This window comes from Trematomus bernacchii, unplaced genomic scaffold, assembly GCF_902827165.1.
Source record: "Trematomus bernacchii unplaced genomic scaffold, fTreBer1.1, whole genome shotgun sequence".
NCBI lineage: Eukaryota > Metazoa > Chordata > Actinopteri > Perciformes > Nototheniidae > Trematomus > Trematomus bernacchii.
The window spans coordinates 30,243,896-30,267,126 of record NW_022987739.1 but is presented as its reverse complement, the minus strand read 5'-3'; the positions used below and the strand labels follow the sequence as shown (position 1 = coordinate 30,267,126).

The following is a 23,231-nucleotide window of genomic DNA, read 5'->3' as shown; positions in this document are numbered from 1 at the left end:
CTGCCAACACTTCCTCCATCACTGATTTGTTTGTCTATTCCAGTATCTTATTTTGAAAGGAAGAGGTATGCAGTTTTTTAGTGGAAGTATTATGCAGAAATGTGCAAAATTGTGAGGGAAATATAGTACTTTTTACCTCACAACATTTGTATGACACTTGTATTTACTAGTAGGTAAATGATACTTTTTCAGCACGGCCACTGCCTCCCCTACTGTTATGGTTGTTTATTCCTGCATCTTATTTTGAAAGGTAGCCCGGAAGTTGTGTTATCCTTTGCAGACTTGATTGTGGAGGAAACTTTTCTTCCAGAGAGAGAGAGAGAGAGAGAGCGGCTCCTCCTCTCCACGCGTCCGACCTGAGTCCACATCAGCCGGACACTTTCCCCACAAACAGCCGCCTCCTTTCCTCCGGTTACCGGCTGTTTTCTGCTTTTACAGTGTCTTTATTTTGTATTTATCTGTGAGCACTCAGAAGGATTACCGGGGAGGATGTGATGGAGGGGTCTCGGTAAAAGTTGAAGGCTGAAAAAAAAAATACCTCCGGTTCTCCCACCCCGGTCAGCCTGCTGCTGCTCCCCGCCTCAGAGGCCATGGGCTGCGGCTTGAGGAAGCTGGAAGACCCGGAGGACAGCAGCCCCGGGAAGATCTACTCCACCCTGAAGAGACCTCAAGTGGAGACAAAAACTGAGACTGTGTACGAGTATGTGCTGCTGGACTTCAGCCTGGAAGGTAAGGGGAGATCATGCATTAGACCACCATGTTTTGAGCAAAACCAATCAATCAATATGTCTACCAATACAGATAAAACTCCAATGATGTGTTTAACAAGACATCAATCAATGAATGTTTCTACTTACACAGATAAAGCTCTTTTAACAAGACAGCAAGTGTCCTCTGGAGGCAAAGTGCATACAAACTGCTGAAACAATAATCAATTAATTACTCAAGGGACAAAAAGTTAATTAGCAACATATTGGATAAATCAATCAAACAGAGAGGCTTTAATTTACGTAGTTCTAGCTGTTTTTGTGTGTTTATATTTATTCAAATTGATTATATCTAGGTTGGTAAGGCAAAGCAATTGCAACAATACAAATGCCATATTTTATCTGGTTCCTGTCATGTTTAAAAAGGGGAGGATTTGATGCTTTTCTCGGTCATAAATGGCATTAAATGTAATATATTTGAGTTCATACTGTAGCAGAAGCTGTCACAGTCCTGGGAACTTTTCTGACATTTCATTCAACCTAAAATTATTCAAAATGTCGATTGGAAAGTAATCGTCCAGTTTTTGAACCTATATTTTGTTTCATTTTATATCTAAAACCCCAACCAAGTGTTGGTCCAAGCTTCTCCAGTGTAAATACAGTATATCATTGTGTGTTTGTCTATGGATTTTGAGGCTTTTAGTGGGACAAAAACAACACATTTCAAGATGTCACCTTTGGACTCTGGGACATTGTGAAGCCAATTTACGAAGCAATCAATCAATCAGTTTATCAGAAAAACAATCAACAACTCAATGCATTTATTCATCTTACTCTTAGAGAAGACTATTGTCACTGATGTCGTCTTAAAGGAACTAAATGAACTAATTATTCACCTTTTAGTTGCTCCCTTTTAATAAATATTAAGATAGTAAGCCTTTACAGCGTTTAAAGTGTATTCAAATGACACTACTGTTACTTCTTTTGACTTCAAGACTCCTATTTTGTTGTTTATTTGGCTCTTTAAAATGGTCTTAAATAGCAGACCCCTGTTAAAGGTAGTTTTATTGGAACATAGTATAACTTTATTATTCACACAAGGGCTGTATTTTCCTGTAAATGCTTTTAAAATGTTATTTTAATGCCCTTTAAAAACTACACGTGTGTAACATAGATAGAGAATCGGAGGGATGAAACCCTCTTTAATGGTCACACATGCAGAGCCCCCAGCACACAGTGAAATGTGTTCTCTGCTTTTAACCCATCCTAGTACCAGGAGTCTAGTACTAGGAGCCTAGTACTAGGAGCAGTGGGCAGCTATTGTACAGCGCCCGGGGAGCAATGGGGGAAGGGGGGTGTCCGGTGCCTTGCTCAAGGGCACCACGGCAGGGCAGGAGGTGAACTGGGACCTCTCCAAGTAGTAGTCCACACTCATATACACATATTTAGGTCTGTTTGGGGACTTGAACCGGCGACCCTACAGCTCGCAGTCCCAGCCCCTACTGAGCCACTGCCGAACATAACAGCATCTAGGCTAACTGTGGACTTTTCCTAGCAACAGGACGGTCATTTTTTTTCACAGCGTATAAGAAATAGGTCACACTAGGTTTTTTTTCCAACCCACACATATGGACACACACACACACACACACACACACACACACACACACACACACACACACACACACACACACACACACACACACACACACACACACACACACACACACACACACACACACACACACACACACACACACACACACACACACACACACGCCTTTCCATGTGCATAAAGAGGAACCCACCTGCTGGGATATGAAATCTAATTTGAACATGTGTGATAATCTCAGATGGCCGATGGGGTCTGCCATTTATTTCAGGGATTATCCCGTCATCTGGTCCTGGGACTGGCTGTTGTGGCTGTGACCTATTTGGAAGGAAATGGTGATTAAGTTCTGAATGGGAGAGCGAGCGCGTAAACAGAGAGCCGGGGCACGATAATGAATCATGGAGGAAAAGTGGAGCTTTCCAAATTAGGGAAGTTCAGGGAAATAATGATTTCAGGATTGGCCAACACTCGGCTTGGATCCCATCATGGAGACTCACGAGGATTTTCATTGTTGACTAATGTGTGAGGAAACGGTGAAAAATGGCTGTTATTTCCTGAGTGTTAAGTCTTCAAACTTCTTCTTTGTGAGACCCGATAGTCCCAACCCAACATACTTCCATTAGATTCATAATAGACTATGTTATAGAGCTTAAAACCTGCATTGTTTCTAATGACCAGAAGGAGACAAGTCCACTGTTTTTTTTTAAATAAATCAGATTGTATAGAAGTCTATGAAAAACTGACCCTAATCTCACTTGGATTTACTACCACATTTTCCCGATGAGTATACGGTCTCACTCCCTGGTTTCAAGCCTTCTTCGGTGCAGCATGATGTTCATTTTGTAATTTACGGTGTCATTTATATTAAAACAAACCATAAAGCAGCGTATGCTTGTGATTGACAGGTAGCACACCAACAGACTAATCATATTTATAATTGGCTCTACAGTCCAAATGTTTGTTTTGGTTTTAAGACGAGCTAGAACAAGATTATTTTACTTTTTACAAAGTTGGCTGCCCTCCACGACTTATTGTAACCGATAGCTACGAGAATTTAATGATGTTGATAACGACACTTAAATGTGGATTGGTAAAGTCTAATTGGTGCTTTATATAAAACTCATAAAGTCATATGAATAATTCAGACCTTATAAACGTTAATTTCTTTACCAGGACCATCTGTTTTATTAAATAGCTTATGAACAACAAGATATGTCAGATTTAAGTAGTTGTTTTAATGCTTTCAGATACATATTTAATCAATATTGGGTAAATATTAGCATCAGTTTGACAGATACTCCGTATGAAAGGACTTGGATTAGGATCAGGAGCCAAAAACACGCAACATTTTATTAGATTCTTCTCATTTGAAGTAGTTTTTTTGTATATTTTTTCGCTAGCGTTTCGATTCTTCGTGCTTTTCATCAGCAGAGAGTCATGGGTTCTGCTCTCAGACAGATTTATTAATACAGTACTTCAGACTGTGTGTGTGTGTGTGTGTGTGTGTGTGTGTGTGTGTGTGTGTGTGTGTGTGTGTGTGTGTGTGTGTGTGTCATACATTGTGTCTGGATCCACCTTAAACAAACACCAGTAATCACGGTACAGCCCTCTCTTTGTCATCAGACGTTGCTGAAGCTGTATTTTCGGGATGCTAACTTAAAAATCTTGTCCGAGTTCAACTGTATCCAGATGTTCCGTATGCAAATGCAATACTTTTTCACCTGTAAATGATCAAACAAGCACGCACTATCCTAAATGTGTTCATTTGCATCCACAAGTACTTCCACGTGTAGCTAGAAGCATTGCATCTGTATATAGTATCAGTATACAGATGTGTTGTGTGAGGAATATAGTACACTAAATGCAGTTTAACCACGTAAGTAAATGGTTAAAATGCAGGTTTAATGTTGCCGGCTGTCTTCCTAGATTTGCATAATTATCCCTGTCTTGAAATGTGTCAGTTTGCGTCTCTCTCAAAGTGTGAAGTCTCATTAATTGGCAGAGCTAAAGATAAACTGGGAGTGAATCACATCTCTAGGAGTCATGTGCAGTCCTGTGATGGCTGGCATCCCCACACAAAACCCTCAATTGTCTATATCTCTGTTAGACCTTTGTTACTGATTTTGTGGTTTAGTTTAAAAAACAATAAGTGGCACTATCTTAAAATGTCTTGACGCAGTGAGTGGAGTTTGTTTTTGCCAAATGAAAGCTGAACCGACTTGCAAAAAGCCAAGATGTGCCGCTAAATGTTTGTTTTCCTGGCTTTACACCAGACTGAATTCTCACTCCTCTTGAGACTCTGCTGGGTTCACTCTCCTCTCACGATACACAACATCAGATTTGATCCAACACCCACTCGAGGTGTTATTCTCACCTCCGAGAAAAAGCAGAGTGAGCTAAAAAGTGAAAATCTACACAAAAACGGTGCTGAACATTTTCAACACACAGCAATATTTTAATTCTTTAACCCTGTGTAATGTAATGTCAAGGCATGATGAGCTAATCGAATGCCTTCTTTGTAAAAGGTGCAACGATCCGTCAATGGACAGAAACATTAGCCAACTAATTGACTAAGTGATTTTTAATGCATAATTGTCAGAAAATGCCGTTTTTAGCCTATGAAATATGAAGATTGCTTACTCTCCTCTCTTTTATATCACATTAGATTAAATGTCTTTAGATTTTGGACTGACAAAACAAGTCATGAAGACACGACTTTGGACCATGAGAAATTGGGGTAGAAATTTTTCACTATTTTGTGACAATTTATAAATAAAACATTACATAAAGCTGCATACCCTTCTGTCTTTCTGTTTTTTGTATTAAGTAATACTTGACTCTATTTTAGTCAACATTGAGGACGTAGCCATGTTGTTTAAATAAACTTTATTGGCATTAACAAAGGGACAAACAAGGCGTGGGTTAGGGGTTTACGTCCTATGTGAGCGCCCAGTCATTGACGATGTATTGATCCATACAGTGTAAGCTTAACAGTAACAGCAAGTGCACATAAGAATGAATTCAAACAATGTAAAAGATAAGCAACCACACATTGTCTTTCCATCTTTAATGGGCTCCAATAGTTTGTTTTAGAAGAAGGTGTGAAGAGTCAGTAGTCGTGTATGTGTACAAACTTCCTTAACCTCAACGAGAGTAAGACCGAGGTCATCTTTTTTGGACCCCAACCTCCAGCCTCTCCGGTTGATATTCTGGGCTCTCTCAATAAAAACATCCTCCCCTCTGTCATGAACCTTGGAGTGACCTTCAATAGCACTTTTAAATTCAACAAGCAGGTCAGCACCGTAGTCAAATCCTGTTTTTTTTAAATAAGACTATTGGCCAAGACCAAGTCGTTTTTATCTTTTAAGGCCCCTACACACCAGGCCGATATCGGCCGTCTTGCGTTGTTGGGCGAAAACGGGTTCCTTGTCGCCCAAAGTCAATTTGGTGTGTCCCGAACCCTCGGCCGTGACACGCCTTATTTGGCCTTTCACGGTCGACACCCGGCCGATTCAACATGTTGAATCGGCCGGGTGTCGGACACAAGCTATCGGGCCAAGAAAGCACTCTGATCAGCTGTTCAGCTAGCAAATGAGAAGCGAAACGGAAGTGAGGGACGTAAACAAAGGATTTAAGAAGGCACAGGACAGCAGCTAAACCCCAGCAGGTGATACTTAAAGACATCAAACATAGCCCTTAAATGTCCTCTCTTACCTCCCACACATAGCAGGGACATCTCTGATATCGGCGGGAGCGTCCCCGGCTGTCCTCTGCTGAGAGCTCCGTGATTTGTTTGGTCAAGTCCGGTTTTTCATCTCATCGTAAATTTAGCAAGAAGTGGCCATTACTACATTGCTGACTCAATAAACTACACACCCGCCAGAACACTGCGATCATCAGATGCAGGTCTATTAACTGTGAGTTTATAGTATGTCTGCACTTTATGTGCTCATTTCATCATTCATGTATTTGTATATTCTAAAACATGTTTTCGATGGACGAGAGTGAAAATGGAACTCACACGCTATTTGTTTGTTTATATCAGTCTGTTCTTCTTCTCTGTCTTCCGGTTGTTGCCTATTTTGAATGACGAATACACACTACCGCCGCCTGCTGGTAAGGAGAGTTATTGCCACTCACGCATGCGCAGTTCGTACGTGCTCGGCTGAAGTCTTTGCGGTGTGTTCCAGTGCGACACACGGCCAATACGCAGGAGAACTCGCCGATGGAACTGTCGGTGTCGGGTGTCGGCGAGTTCTCTGGTGACTGCCTGGTGTGTCAGGGCCTTAAAAGACCTAGAAAGGGTTATTAACGCCTTTGTAACTTCAAGACTGGATTACTGCAACGCTCTGTATGTGGGTATGGACCAGGCCTCAATTAAACGCCTGCAGCTAGTCCAGAACGCAGCTGCACGTCTTCTGACTGGCCACAAAAAGCGTGACCACATCACCCTTATTCTGGCCTCACTACACTGGCTTCCAGTTCGGTTCAGAATTGATTTTAAAATCCTTTTATTTGTTTTTAAAGCACTAAATGGGCTGGCTCCGGCCTATATAGCTGAACTCCTCCAGCGCTACACCCCAGCCAGAGCTTTAAGGTCTGCTGAGCAGCTGCTGCTGGTAGTGCCCAAGACCAGGCTTAAAACCCGTGGGCACCGAGCCTTCGCAGCAGCTGGCCCCAGGCTCTGGAACACTCTGCCCCTCCATGTGAGGTTGGCCCAGACCCTAGGGTTTTTTAAATCTACACTAAAGACTAGGGATGCTCCGATCGCCAATTTTGGGGCCGATCGCCGATCGCCGGAATCAGTATCTGCCGATACCGATCGCCGATCCGATCGAGTGGGCGGGGCCTAAATGGAAGATTTAAACATCACTTTAAATCTTCCATTTAAAGTGATGTTTAAAACTCAGTTAATGGGGCTCATTCACTGGAGCTTCCACAAACAACAATCAACTTAATTATTACATTCAAATTATGTATATTATTCAAGTTTACATTCACTTTGGATAATACCACGGGAGAAATTAGCAAGCGCTCTCTTTTCCTCTCTCTCCCCCTCTCTCCCTCTCTCTCTCCCCCTCTCTCTCCCTCTCCTGACAGCCCGTCAGTATCGTCTCATGCAGCTCGCTGATCCAGTAATGTGTGAGGCCGACAGTGAAGAATAAACATATTCATAACTAGTTTAGCTTGTTCCAGAGGTAGATCAAATAGCTAAGTGTGTTAGGTCTAACTCTTGTGTGTTCTGCTCCGCTCACCGGTCCGTCACAGCGGGTGGAGCTGCAGGATTTCTGCTTCACACACGTTGCATACCGCTATTTTACTGTCTTTTTCGGACACCTTAAAATAATGCCAGACTGGTGAAGCCATTTTGGCGAGCTTGTTTTGCCGCGTACAGAGAAAAGTGTCATGTGTTTTACGTCATGCGATCGGCCCTCGCGATCGGCATGTTAAGAGAGCACCGATCGATCGGTAGAGAGTGAGTATCGGCAGATCTCGATCGGTGACCGATCGATCGGAGCATCCCCACTAAAGACTCACTTCTTCTCTCTGGCCTTCTAGTCAGAGCGGAGCACGACTCCTGACTTTTCCCTGTGTTTTAGTTTTTTATATTTCTGTTGTAAATTATTGTCTTTTATTGTGATTATAAGTGTTTTTTATTACATGTACAGCACTTTGGCTCGACCAAACATAGCTTTTAAATGTGCTTTATAAATAAAACTCGATTTGATTTGATTTGATTTGATACAGCGTGTATTTTAAAATAACACATCTGTGAACATTCACATTCCTGCACCTGGCTAACAGCTGGCTCTCTCCATGCATCTTCATGTTGCATATCTTGTTGAACTGCTTTCCTCTAATGGTTTCTGTTCAGGCAAGTTTTCACCTCCCTGCTTCACCTCAAAATGTGCAGATATATTTATATAGCGTGCAAAGATCACTGTTGAGTTCATAGGATGCTGTTATGAGAATTATCTCCACCCTTCTCTGGCCTTGATTCTCCTTGAAGCGATGAAGCGTTTCTGGGACACACTCTGAGCTGCTGTCACAACTCTCAATTTATCCTCTCTCTCACACACACACTTGCACACACACACACACACACACACACACACACACACACGCACACACACACACACACACACACACACACACACACACACACCCCAGTGAATCTCCAGTAGCTCCCCTCAGCTTGGCCTGGTTTATTCGAGAGGAGACTGCTGGACGTGGAGCCAGAGGCAGAACATCAGAGTTCCTAACGTTAATTCTTCCCTGAGCTCATTACTGGTAGCTGTGTACATGTGAGAGCGAGAAACCATGTGCACTCAGAAGAGGTCTTTATATAGATATTGATCTTTTTATTATTGTGTTCCTTACTTTCAAAGCTCAGTCCAGGAAGAAGCCTCTGTTGTCTAGGAATTGGCCAGTTTCTGGTTTGATTCCTGTCTCCTACAGAGAGAGTTAAAGTGTCCTTGAGCAAGACACTGAACCCCCAACCCCCTTATTGATGAGCAGGCTGGTTCTTTGCATGGTAGTGTGTGAATGTGTGTGAATGAATGGGTGAATGGCTTATGTTGTAAAGGACTATCTGTTGATTCGAAAAGTCCTATTGAACGCAGTGTATTTTTCAGTCAATCAAATAGGCATTTAGTACCCAAATTCTTCAGGATACCTCAATGAAGTCCTGTTTTCATTGAAGTCCTGAAGCCTCAGCTTACTTTGTTTAAATATAATTGCATACACTAAGCATGCTAACACACTTGTGCTGCGGACTGTGTCGTTTTGGCTTGAATCACATGTGTCTGCTGTGCCCTAATTGAAATGATGATAGCCGCTGTTAGCTAGCAATGATCATTTGTGGTAACAAATGATTGGAGACTGCTCAATTTACCCTATTCATTTAACAGTGGCTTCTTTTCGGCGATAGTATGCTGCTGTGTTTTCCGGAGAAACCTCAACCATGGCCGGTTGGTAAACTTCTGTTACAAGATAGCAATCATGAACGCGGTTAGTGTCAGCAATTTATTTAGAGCGTGTTAGTATGCACCCCCTAAACCTATCTTTAAAACTTAAAAGGCCGCTAGCATGGCCATAGTCTTGTCATCAAAACAATCTGATATTGTTATATTTGAACAATTTCCTTATTTTTACTGCTGCTGTTGCGCAACAGTTTCCCTGGGGGTTAAATCAAGTTCTATCCTATGTTATCCTGAAATAGCTTTCCCCTGTAAAGACAACAGAAATGCTGTGTTTCCTCTTGCTCTAAACGACTTCCTGCACGGAGCCTGGGGCTGACCGAGGGTCTGAACCTCCCTGTGTCAGAGACTGGAAGTGTCTCTGAGGGGAATAAAGGATAAGAGGATGATGTGCTGCACAGCGATGGCAGGTCAGGAGTAGATGAACAAATGGGACGACACAAAGGGATTTGAGGGTGGAGAGATGGCTTAACCTGAAGTGACATGCTTTCATCGCCGGGTGGATGAACTCGGCTGAAGCGTTGAAGAAATGTGACTTTCATTTGCAATTTTCTTCCAATCCGTGGAGAGATGGCGACTGATTTGTTCTGACCTACCTACGCATCGATTGCCTGTCCTGATTGTACTGTAAGAGGGAATCTATCATCCCGCCAGTCCTCGTCATTATTTCCAGGGATGAGTGCAGTTTTCTGTAATCTCCGTCTAATCTGGGAATCCAATAGCAAATGCTGGATTATTTCAGATTAAAAGGCAGTGCTTTCATTATTAGATTTAGAGGGGATTTGAAGGGCAGTGCATTGCGTTACCAACCTGGCAACCTGCAACCCGTGAACTATTCTCTTCAGGAGTCTTGATTTGCATAACATGGGTAATATAGAGCAGAGAAGGCCACATTAGTGAGTCTTCTCTAATCATCACTCGGAGGGTCAGTTTGAGTTACAGCTCGTTTCTTAGCAGTCCATCCCACCAACTTAATGTTTTAGTTTACTGTCACTTCTCTTGGTGTGTTGTGTTCAAATAGAAAGCTGGAAAAAGCCACTCCCCTCCACCTGCTCATCAGCAAACAGAAGCCTTTACAACATGGTAAACATAGTGAAGCATTTAGCTGCGAAAGACACAGACGTTGTGTCTAAGGATTTGGAGACTAAAACAGAGCTAAAAGACATCCACTTTCTAGAACTGCTGGAAATAGGCAATTGTTTGTTCGACATATCAACATATCTCTAGTTGTTTTTGCTGCAGGCTTAACTTTACATTTATCACGTTTATCTTTTAATCCAAACAGGCTGGTTTATGCCTCATTTAGTGATATTAATATCACTAAATGAGGCATAAAACGAATTATGCAATCTCTACACAAATGGCGAAGAACAGGTGAACCGCCACATTATTTCAAGGTAGAATGAGTAGGATTTGTCCATTTTAAAGTATCCCATCTTTCACTGAGGGTTACGGTGAAAGTTCACTCCAGATTTCCCGTTGTTTCATTAACAAGCTTCAGTGTTTCCCCCCAGAATCAAATTCCCCCCGGCAAGAAAAGCCAAAGGCCCCTTAACCTATTCGGGCGGCCCACGCATCCACCATCCCCCCCCCCCCCCCCCCCCCCCCCCCCCCCCCCCCTCAAAGGACAAAGGACACAAAAGTTGCGTTAATGTAACTCATGTCATTATACCTGCTAAACTTGTTGTTGTGAGCATGCTAACGTTAGCATTTAGCTAACCCAGCCTCTCTGAGCTGCTTGTTTTTCCTTCTCGTGTCTCTCTTGTTTTCTCCGCTCCTTGTTGCCGGGCAGCTTTTTTCTCCTTTTCACACCTTCTCTCTCCCATTCACAAACCAACTCATAAAATCCATCTTGTAACCGCTGTCTGGCTCCTTCCTCCCTCCCTCCTCCCCCCAGAGTCACCCCTCTCTGTGCCCTCAGTTGTTGCGCAACTCCTCACCCTCCCTCCCCCTCCCCCCTTTCATCCTGCCACCTCTACTTCTTCTCCCTCTTTGCTAGTCCACCCGTCACTTATTCTCCCACACAGAGCTGAACAGAGGCCTCAGTGTGCGGGGTGACGGCAGCAGGATGGGAGGGGGGGTTGGGGGGGGGGTGTAAGGACTGAAAGCAGGGGAGGAGACGTTTAAAAAAAGGGTTCAACAAAAGCCTGGGATGGAGGTGTGTGTGTGTGCATGACATCATGGACCTCCATTATCTGCAGCATGTTCTGCAACTTCTGTGAATGGAACAGAAAGTGAAGCAACAACTCCGTCCTGCAGCTGCAACATGCATGCCCGTGTTACATCTCAATTAAAGGGTTTTGCAGCAAGTTTTAAGGCACTCTCACCTCTCTCTGCGTGTTGTGTTTAGAGAAAAAGCGTTAAGAGTATTAACTCACTGCACTCTACCTGCTCAACAGCAAACAGACACGTTAAGAAGCTGGTAAACAAAGTGGAGCATTTAGCAGCTAAAGAGACAGACGTTTTTCTCAGGATTCGGAGACCAAACGGAGCTAAAAGACTGTAAATATCAGATTGACACAACTCTACTGATACACTTATAACAAGTTGATGTGTAAATAAAAACCTGGCTGATATCAACTACAACATCCTAAAAGTACACTGAGCCTCTGTCTCCTCTCTAAACTAAAGTGTTTTGCAGCAAGTTTTAATCCATTAAAAGGAATTCGGAGTGTTGTGTTTAGAGAAAAAGCTGTAAAAACCCACTGCACTCTACCTGCTCAACAGCATGCAGAAACGTTAACAAAGTGGAGCATTTAGCAGCTAAAGAGACAGACATTTTTCTCAGGATTTGGAGACCAAACGGAGCTAAAAGACTGTAAATATCATATTGACACAACTCTACTGATACACTGAGACCCCATTTACACGGGAACGTTTGCGTTTACGCACCGTATGCGTTTTTTAAAAAGTCTTCCGTTCACACGCATTCGGCTCAATTAACGTGTCCGTTCACACGAGACCGCTCGACCCGCTGGAAACGCTGTAGTACATATGCCGGGCCTGTAAGTGGCGCTGCTGCCGCCACAAAATACACCAAAAGCAGCGAAGAAGACCCCGGAGCATGGTTGCCATGGTTGCCCTTCTGTTTATTCTCCGCGGTGGACGGCGTGTGCTCCTGCTGCTCTCCGGTAGTCCACCAGCAGATGAGAAACACCCACCTCTCCGCCTCTTCCAAGGGACGAGGGGACCGTGCGGCAGAGTTTCCGTTAACATTTTTTTTCCGCTGGTCAACATGTCCGTTAAAGTTGAAATCTTCCGGACAAAATTAGAAAAGTGCCGGTCAGAGGTCTTCTTTGTTATTTATTGAGCTTTAAAACAAATTGATAACGACTCTATATAATCATATAAGAATAATACACGGAGCCTCTCTTTTCCTCCCCCTCTTCTGACAGCCCAGCAGCTGATCTCTGAGCAGGAGAGGTGGGGAGAGGGAGGCGGGGCTATTTCATCGTTATCAGGAAATGATCGTATAGGGCGTACACACGTAGCCGTTTGCCCCCCCAGAGCGTTCCGTTTGCAGATCTACCCACCTTGGGACCCGTTATCGTTTGCGGGGTCCGTTTCTATCGTTTTGTTACGGCCTCGTGTAAATGAAAGGGCTATACGCAAGAGAAACTATGCGGATACAACCCGTATCGTCCTCGTGTAAACGGGGTCTTATAACAAGTTAATGTGGAAATAAGAAACTGGCTGATATCAGAATACCTTCATTAGTCCCACAGAGGGGACATTGGCATTGTTACAGCAGAAAAGAGCCAAAGACAGCTTAATGTTACCTAGCATGCATACAAAAGGCTCAAATCAAGTACGACATGTCATCCTAAACGTGCACTGAGCCTCTCTCTCCTCTCTAAATTAAAGTGTTTTGCAGCGGGGTTTAGACCCACAGGAATGCCAGTAAACTGTAGCTGGTTGCCCGGCCCCTGCTTCAGTTTTTGAGGTGGTGGTGGTCTTTAGTCTTATAATGGAGCTCACTACACAAACCATTGAGAGGCTGCAGTGATCTCAGCTGAGGACCGCTCTCCCTCTGGGGTGTTTGTCCGTGAGAATGTGGGGGGTTGTAGTGAGGAATGCTCTCTCTCTCTCTCTCACACACACACGCACACACGCACGCACGCACGCACGTGCACACACACACACACACACACACACACACACACACACACACACACACACACACACACACACACACACACACACACACACACACTCAAGTTGAAATGTGTTGTATGTGTGTGTTTTCATGGGGGCACACAGCCAAGCCCATCTGTGAACAGCCACTCTTTGTGGACACAGGAAGTATGGTGATGGTCACAGGGATTTCCAAGTTGTTCAAGAAAAAGAAACAGCTCCTCCACACTGACTGTGAATTCTTTAAACCTCCGACTGGTGAGGAAATGGATCACATCAGGACAGAAATGAGAGATGAACAGAGATGGCAAAAGTACACACATCCTTTACTCAAGTAGAAGTACAGATACTCGTGTTTGAAAATGGGGAAAGTAGAAGTACTGACTAAACTTCTTTACTCAAGTAAAAGTAAAGAGGGCTTTGAAATGTACTTCAGTAAAAAGTACCCATAACTAGCAGCTGTTTTAAAGAGTACCTGAGCTCCCTTTATATTAATAGAACAATAATGTCATTGTTAGCTAATGAATGTTTCCATGCTGAACAACGGCAACATGACAACGTTTTCATTGGTCCCTCTTCTTTAGAGAAGACCAGGAAATGATGGATACACGGATCGTGTTCAAATCAATAGGCACGCAATGACTCTAAATAATAATGATCACGCCACCAAACACACATTCAAACTAAAGGAACCAGCCTGTTTGGAAAATGTGAGAAGTAGAAAGTACAGGTATTTGTGTTCAACATGTAAGAAGTAGAAAGTACAGGTATTTGTGTTCAACATGTGAGAAGTAGAAAGTACAGGTATTTGTGTTCAACATGTAAGAAGTAGAAAGTACAGGTATTTGTGTTCAAAATGTGAGAAGTAGAAAGTACAGGTATTTGGGTTCAAAATGTAAGAAGTAGAAAGTACAGGTATTTGGGTTCAACATGTAAGAAGTAGAAAGTACAGGTATTTGTGTTCAACATGTAAGAAGTAGAAAGTACAGGTATTTGAGTTCAAAATGTAAGAAGTAGAAAGTACAGGTATTTGGGTTCAAAATGTAAGAAGTAGAAAGTACAGGTATTTGGGTTCAAAATGTAAGAAGTAGAAAGTACAGGTATTTGGGTTCAAAATGTAAGAAGTAGAAAGTACAGGTATTTGAGTTCAAAATGTAAGAAGTAGAAAGTACAGGTATTTGGGTTCAAAATGTGAGAAGTAGAAAGTACAGGTATTTGGGTTCAAAATGTAAGAAGTAGAAAGTACAGGTATTTGAGTTCAAAATGTAAGAAGTAGAAAGTACAGGTATTTGGGTTCAAAATGTAAGAAGTAGAAAGTACAGGTATTTGTGTTCAACATGTAAGAAGTAGAAAGTACAGGTATTTGTGTTCAACATGTAAGAAGTAGAAAGTACAGGTATTTGTGTTCAAAATGTAAGAAGTAGAAAGTACAGGTATTTGGGTTCAAAATGTAAGAAGTAGAAAGTACAGGTATTTGGGTTCAAAATGTAAGAAGTAGAAAGTACAGGTATTTGTGTTCAACATGTAAGAAGTAGAAAGTACAGGTATTTGTGTTCAACATGTAAGAAGTAGAAAGTACAGGTATTTGTGTTCAACATGTAAGAAGTAGAAAGTACAGGTATTTGAGTTCAAAATGTAAGAAGTAGAAAGTACAGGTATTTGGGTTCAAAATGTAAGAAGTAGAAAGTACAGGTATTTGTGTTCAACATGTAAGAAGTAGAAAGTACAGGTATTTGTGTTCAACATGTAAGAAGTAGAAAGTACAGGTATTTGTGTTCAAAATGTAAGAAGTAGAAAGTACAGGTATTTGGGTTCAAAATGTAAGAAGTCAAAGTTAAATAAAGAGTGAGAATGTATGCTTCCTTTTAAGCATGTGCTGTCCTCCAAACCTGTTCATTAACCTCCAAGAATGTATTTAAAGACTTTAAAAAATGCATATATAAACAAAAGAGACACAGTGATAGACGGTTATGTGGATTTGTTAGGATTTCATTAGTCCAGTCACTACAGCACTGTAAAATAATTCATTTTTGCAAAATCAATTCAAGTCTTGATCAAAAGTCTTCAGAAACAAATGAATATATTTATGTCCCTAGGTGAAAGCAATTGATATTGCTCAATTGAACTTTTGAAGGGCGGTAATAGGGTTTTGAAGTATTGATAGCATATTTTATTTAAAGGTGGGGTAGGTAAGTTTGAGAAACCGGCTCGAGATACACTTTTTGTTATATTCCATGGAATGCTCTTAACATCCCGATAGCAATGAATATCTGAAGTGCTTTGACAAAAAATCCATAAAAAAATGTCATCTGTGGAAGCCGTAATACTGTAAAAAGCACGACCAATCATTTTAGCCGGCCCGGCTAAAATAACTGGATGGCCTACCTGCCTGTCAGCCTTCCATCTGTGCACAAACTTATCTCGTGCCCTCATTGGTCATGTGCGCGTTCGTGTGTGTTGGAGGAGGGGCTCTGTAAGGAAGTGGCAGATTTTCTCCGGTTGTGTATTTTCTAATTCTAGCGATCTCGAGCCGGTTTCTCAAACTTACCTACCCCACCTTTAATGTGAAATGTGTTTTTAAAATTCGGCGAGGCGAGGCGTGGCGAGGCGAGGCGAGGCGAGGCGTGGCGAGGCGTGGCGAGGCGAGGCGTGGCGTATGACAATAAAATATATTGTCATGCTGCAGGGATGCCAGAGTCAGTGCATCCTATTCTACAGACTTGAGACTGTTTCAGATCCTCCTGAAACCACACCTTAATCTTTTAAATATGAGCTTCAATTAATCACTCAATCAATCTCATATGGCAAATCATATCTCAATTGAAATATCAGTCAAAATAATTGCGATTGGACATTTTTCAAAAGCATTTAGGCCTAATGTACACGCTTTCTTTTTCATTTTTTTTTTTTGTCTGTTTAAAATATCAGTTTTAGGGAACTGTAAAGAGCATTTTCAACTAGTTTCTTTGATTTTCTAGCCTGGTATTTTTGCTTAATTTCTGAACAAATGAACAAAGTCTGTGGTGTTTGAGAAGTGAACAAGGTTAGAAATGTATTAGACTTAATGATAATTGAATGTATAAGGAAACAATCATAAGTTGTAACCCTACAATAACCTAAATGATATCACAGCAACATGAAGATTATTCTCTTACATTGTTTGTGTTCGAACCAGTCTTAGAGCCACACCTATCGTAATCAAACCATCATAACCACCACAGCTGGAGGAGCCGCTCTAAAAATATGCATACAGTCTGTGTGAGTGCGCTCTGTATACATACATTTATATATATTTATATAACCTTACGTAAGAGCGTGGTGATGTGGTGTTTCCCTCAACATGCCGGTGGTGTTTTAACGGCCGTCATCTGTGTTTGAAGCTTTGAGACACAGCTGGACTCAAGATATTAAAACTCTCTCAGGCCTAGAAGACACTTTTTTTAGTTTCCAGATCCACGACGTCTTCATATTCACGTCAGGAGGCTGGATGTAAAGAAGTGCGTGCTGTCAATATCCCTCCCTGTATTCATAATGTATTATGGAAGTATGTGGGTAGTTTACCAAGTGGTTCCATATGTGTAAACGTACTAAAAATAGCAACTTCTCTGCCACTGGAATAACTTAAATTGGAAGTAAATGGGAAGCTACATTATTAACATCTGTATTTCTCTATGGCAGACATTGTGTTTTTGTGTAGCAACCGTGGAAAAGTGATGTTTAAGTCATTATAGAGGCAGACAAATAATACAGACAGTATGAAAACACATCCTTTTCTCTCCATTTTAGGCTTTCACTCATGGTACTGACGCTTTTTACGCTGTTGATCACTGAGCTATCATTGTGGTAGATACATTTTAAAAACACTGGCCTTGTGTTGTGTTGTGAATGGAGTAAATGGTCCTGGTGTGTGGATGTTAGTAAATCACTCCAATGGATTATTTATCTTGCAAAACATCCCAGAGTCCAATGGTATGTCTTGATTTGTACGACCAACAGTCCAACACTGAGGGACATCCCGGCAACTATCATATATAAGAAGAAAGCAACAAATCCTCCCATCACGACGGCGATGTGTGGCGCAGTGGGTTGTGTGTAGGTGTTCGGATCAGGGGGTCACAGGTTCAAACCCCACTGCAGTCAGCATGTCGTTGTGTCCCTGAGACACTTCACCCCAAATTGCTCCTGTGGGGATTGTCCACAGTATTGAGTATGTAAGTCGCTTTGGATAAAAGCAAGTAACATGTAATAATTTCAGAAGGTGTTACAGGGGGAAATGTGGCAGTGTTGCTTTAAAAATTGCATATTTTAAATCACGTGGTAGTCATAGCTGTCCGTTAAAGAAGAATCACCACATAAAGCTTGTCATGTCCAATTTTGGTGTTTTGGGGAAGAACATATTTAAGATTTTGGACCTTCTACAACCTGAGCATTAAGATATGTTCCCTCATTAAAGGGGTTATGGGATGAAATGCTTGTAGCACTTTACACACTTCCATTGTATCTGTTTTATTTGTTTTATGTTCTATATATATGTTGCACTGTTGGATGAGCCTGTGACCTAAGTTTTTCATTGCCATATCTACACTGTAGCTAATGTGCTAATGACAATGAAGCCTTGAATTGAATAAACCACACTGTAACACATTTCTGTAATGTAGGCAGTAAATGACTGTATTACCCACAGTCATTTACTTTGAATTTGTGATACAGTGTGATACTGTACATTATGCTGCATTGTGGGAATATTATCCTTAGGCGGGACATTTATACAGCACTTTAAAACCATACTGTAATATTACAGCAATACTGTAATGTTACAGTAAAGTTTGTTGTTACTGTACAATATTTTGCGGCGAAAATATCTGAGCAAGAGGAGAGAACCGCTGTGACCTTAAACGGATATTTAGCTGCAGCTGGATTTTACTGACATGACCAATTTTGGTGTTTGTAGGAAGAACGTATTCAAGATTTTGGACCTTCTACAACCTATGAGCATTAAGATATTTCCCCACATTAAAGGTCTGAAATGCTTGTCACACTTTATAAACCAGCTGCATTTTACTGACATGTTTCCCTACCCATTCTGTCTCTGTCCCTGCAGGCAGCCGCCCCACGGTGCAGTACGTGTCTTCGCTCTCCGAGCTGCCCCAGGCTCTGCAGCCATACTACACTCAGGGCTACGTCCTGACCGCCCTGCATCCCATAATACTGTCTGTGGGCCGGAGCCGCTCGCTGCCCTTCAGCCTGCTGTACCGCGCCATCATGGCCCGACCCAGGTCCAGGTACACACAAACTAACCCTCTTTGTTAGAAAAATATCACTCGTCACCGGCTTGAGCTTCAATATCAGGATCCATGTATTTATGATCCTCTCAAGAATGGAAGTAGTCATCACATACAGAGCATTTGGTCCAACTAGTTCCTCAAAAAAATCTCAAAATTCGGACTTTTTCAGAATACTTAAAATTAATAATAATCACTCATCACCGTCAACTAGTTACATTACATTACATGTTACTTGTTAGACGCTTTTATCCAAAGCGACTTACATACTCAATACTGTGGGCAATGCCCACAGGAGCAATTTGGGATGAAGTGTCTTGCCCAGGGACACAACGACATGCTGACTGCAGTGCACTTTAGTTCCTGAACAGTGTCCTTCACATGCTGATATCCAAGAGAGGGAGTTACACAGTCACAAGATGGAGGAATATAAAGCAGTATTCAATGTTTACTTCAGATTAGCTCCACGTCAGAAATGATCATGCTTGTCATATGTCTATCTCCATATAGGCTGAATCATCATGTTAATCACATAGCTATCATATGCCTCAAACAGTCCTGATGCTCTTCTAGGTAATCATACATCCTGTCATGTACACAGCTACAGTTGGGATACCTTTGTTATCATGGTACTCTCATAGTGGAAGAGTACATTCAGATATTTTCCCAACAGTCTTTAATCCTTAAACCAAAAATTAAGTGGTTTTAATACTTGCTGCTTTGAAATTACCCTTTCTTTTAAAAATAATCTTTTTTTTATGAGTGTAAGTGCAGATAACCATAGTTCTAAACTTTTCTTCATATGCAGTTGTGAAGAAGAACATGAGTTACGGTTAAGTGGAGCCTGGGAGATATAAAATGTTGTCATATGCATAAACAAAATGTCAATAATCTGAACACTGACTAACTAAAATCCTACCTTCACAATGTTCAGCAACTACATCTCTCAAAATGTCAAATACTGGATACATTCGGAGATTAAATACTGAATAGTTTTACTTTTGTATCACTCTGATAGAAAAATATGGGCTAATTCCACCTTTTGAAATATAAATAATCCCTAATTAACAGAAATATTGAATATTTAGTACCTCCAGGACTCCTGTAAAATCCTTCAAAAATATTAAATATTCATCGGGACTATAATATCCTTAAAAAAAAGTAAAATACTAAATATATTCATCTGTCGAACTCCAAAGTCCTTAAACAAAGGGAAATATTGGATTTGTCTACATTTGAGATGTACAGCAATCCTTAAAATAGGTGAGATATTGTTTTAGTTTCTTTTACCTTTTAAAAAATCCTAGAAGTAATCCATTTGAGAAAAGGAAATATTGGCTTATTAACATTAAAGTCAGACTTAAGATGACCCTTTTTGAATATCACACAACAGCGACATTCATGTATTTGTATTTGCTATGTTTGTAAATTTAATTTTCTTAAATGTTTTATGTGAGGGACTGCGGATGGAAAGTAGCTCAAAGCTAAATCCAGCATATTTACGCTTGGCACATTTATTGTTTCAAGTGTTCATTAATGTGCAATGTCCTTACCAAATAAACGATTAAATAATAAATAACATACTTAAGTGCATCATCTGAATAAAAACAAAAAATCGAAGTACCAAATATGACAAATAATGTTGTTTCTGTATATTCAAAATTGAAGCGGCCCAAGACTAGATCCCTGTGGAACGCCATTTCTGATTGCAAATGTAACTTCTACTAATATGATAGTCATTTCAACCTTAAGACTTTCGTTTTTTAAGTAATGATACATATACATATACATACATATAATCCCTATACATGCTGTGTGTGACTCCCCTTCCTCTCATGCCTTCCCACTGTGCCCCACATGTTCACCTCCATACTGTCTAGTAAATAGATGAATGATGGATGAAGTCAGCTGCATATTTAATGCAGAGCTCTGGTAGGAGGTCAGACTGTCGTGCCTGCTGTAGACTTTGTTTTGGTTTTACTTAATGTCTACCCTGATTTCTATTGGCTGGAAATCCACCCGACAACAGGGGTCCCTCAGCAGCCAATGGGGATGAAGTATTTATCAGCGCTGAGGTTTGATAGGATAAGATACTGTTACTATGATGAGGATTTTTATTTCATAAAATGGAAGTAGAGGTGAATTAATAATGGTAATGATGAGGTTTTTATAAAAAAATGAACCCCAGGGAAAAACTCTGTACTGAACTTAAGAATCTAAGTTTTACAGATTGATTTAATCATCTAATCAATTAGTCAACAATTATGAGTGTTGGTCTACTGAGATATCTTTAGTAAATGAGTTTGAATTTGTGCATAATTCTTTGTGGATGTTTTTTAAATATTTCAATTAAATCAACTAATCAATTAGTGGACATGATGAGAGTTGGGCAACTAAGATTTCTTTAGTTTAATTTCTTAAGGACATTTTCTTGTACTTTTGCATACTGTCTTTGCAAGTCGACTCAAAGCCCTATCAAGTTCTGTGTTTCTACCTTCATGTTGAAAATGCAGTATGTTGTGTATGACTTGTCATCACTTCAGTTGCCTAAATGGTTGTTTACCCTTTGAGTTAATTGCTCAGACAGTAGGTGGCAGCCGCCCCCTGCTGAGCGTGAATCATTGATGTGTGGGTGTCTGCAGCTCTGTGACAAAAACAAGTGAACTCTGAACCCTCCAGCTGGGCTATAATCCAGAAACTCCCCAAAGACATCTGCACTGTCACTGCTCATCTTCTTCTGTCTAATACAGGGGTGTCCAAACTACGGCCCGGGGGCCAAATACGGCCCTTTGTCCATTTCTAATTGGCCCTCAGCTAATTCTTAAAGTATAATGGAATATGGCCCCCACCTGAAACTCATGCTTGTCTTATATATATTGAACTTCTTAAATCAATATGTGAGCCTATATTACACATTAGTTTTCATTTGTTAATAAGCCCACTTTTCAAATACATTAAGTCAATTAGAGCTTAGAACATGTTCTAACAAATCTTAGTTTGATTTCCATAACAAGCTTTAAATATACCCTTCATATTTCCCCTTATTATAAGCAATCTGAGGCTTCTGTTTTAAGGGAAGAGCTGCAACAGGATAACTGAAACCCTCTGGAGAGCTGGGATGTTTCTTAAATCATAGTCAAAGCATAATTGACCTACATTTGATTGATTTTGCTGAATTTTGCTGAATTAATGTGTGTGTGTGTGTGTGTGTGTGTGTGTGTGTGTGTGTGTGTGTGTGTGTGTGTGTGTGTGTGTGTGTGTGTGTGTGTGTGTGTGTGTGTGTGTGTGTGTGTGTGTGTAGTGTGTGTGTGTGTGTGTGTGTGTGTGTGTGTGTGTGTGTGTGTGTGTGTGTGTGTGTGTGTGTGTGTGTGTGTGTGTGTGTGTGTGTGTGTGTGTGTGTGTGTGTGTGTGTGTGTGTGTGTGTGTGTGTGTGTGTGTGTGTGGGGTGTGTGTGTGTGTGTGTGTGTGTGTGTGTGTGTGTGTGTGTGTGTGTGTGTGTGTGTGTGTGTGTGTGTGTGTGTTGTGTGTGTGTGTGTGTGTGTGTGTGTGTGTGTGTGTGTGTGTGTGTGTGTGTGTGTGGTGTGTGTGTGTGTGTGTGTGTGTGTGTGTGTGTGTTGCAGTAAGCAGATGGCGTCCATGTGTTACAGCGTGCCGATGTTGAAGGTGGAGGAGTGGCCGTTACCTGGAGATTCGCTGACGAGCGACACGGTCCGAGCGCTCATCGACAGGGTCAGTGAGAATTAGATTTACTGCACCTTAGACGCCATAAAAGTATCTATAAATACACGAGGGAGCTGTATTTCAAATGTTACTCCAGGCCTGTGGTTCCCACCCTGTGTGTTAGCTGCCCAAACATTTAAATAAGAGGGGCCACCAGATGATAGATTTATGCTTTAAAGAAACAATTCTATGTCGTTTTTATCCCTTAGGCCTTTAAATAAATACTGGATGATGTAATATTTTCAGGTTTGTAATAATCGCTACATAATATTTTCACATTTTCATGACTTTAAAGACTCTCATTAAGTATACAATGTTAAATACATTTATCATTTCAGGGTTCTTAAGATGCTTAAAGGAATACTTACTGATATACTGACTTTCTCCCTTTTTAGGGGAGACTCAAATAAAAACATGTCAATTGTAAAATATTAGATATCATCACGAGCTCCGACGTCACGTTGTTGTTTACGTCTGCAGCGCCATCTTGTATACGGGCGTCATGTTCTCGCGAGAATTGATATATCTTATATACAAGATCAGCGCCACAGTGTTGCCCTCATACTATAATCTTTTTAGAAAAACCCTGCTTTTCAGTATACTTTAAAGGGGACCTATCATGCAAAATGCACTTTTGTACGTCTTTTCTACATGAATATGTGTCCCCGGTGTTCCAGGGAACTCACCAAGTGTCAGAAAACACAACCCTCTCTATTTTCCTCCATACCCAAATCTCTAAAAAAGGGGCTGCAACGGACCTGATAAAAACTGATCCAGATTTGAACACTGTCCTGAC

The 23,231-nt window shown here is 41.2% G+C and overlaps 1 protein-coding gene across 2 annotated transcripts in view; it reads left to right on the top strand.

The window, feature by feature from the left end:
- Nucleotides 1-333: 333 nt before the first annotated feature.
- The window catches only part of rftn2 (raftlin family member 2), a 30,759-nt gene continuing 7,861 nt past the window's right edge, over nucleotides 334-23,231 (top strand). For both annotated transcript variants that reach the window (XM_034146157.1, XM_034146156.1), the window contains exons 1-3: nucleotides 334-729; nucleotides 18,535-18,715; nucleotides 22,336-22,444. In XM_034146157.1, the coding sequence (XP_034002048.1) occupies nucleotides 591-729; nucleotides 18,535-18,715; nucleotides 22,336-22,444 (429 nt within the window). In that variant the 5' untranslated portion in view covers nucleotides 334-590. The remainder of the gene's footprint in view (nucleotides 730-18,534; nucleotides 18,716-22,335; nucleotides 22,445-23,231) is intronic.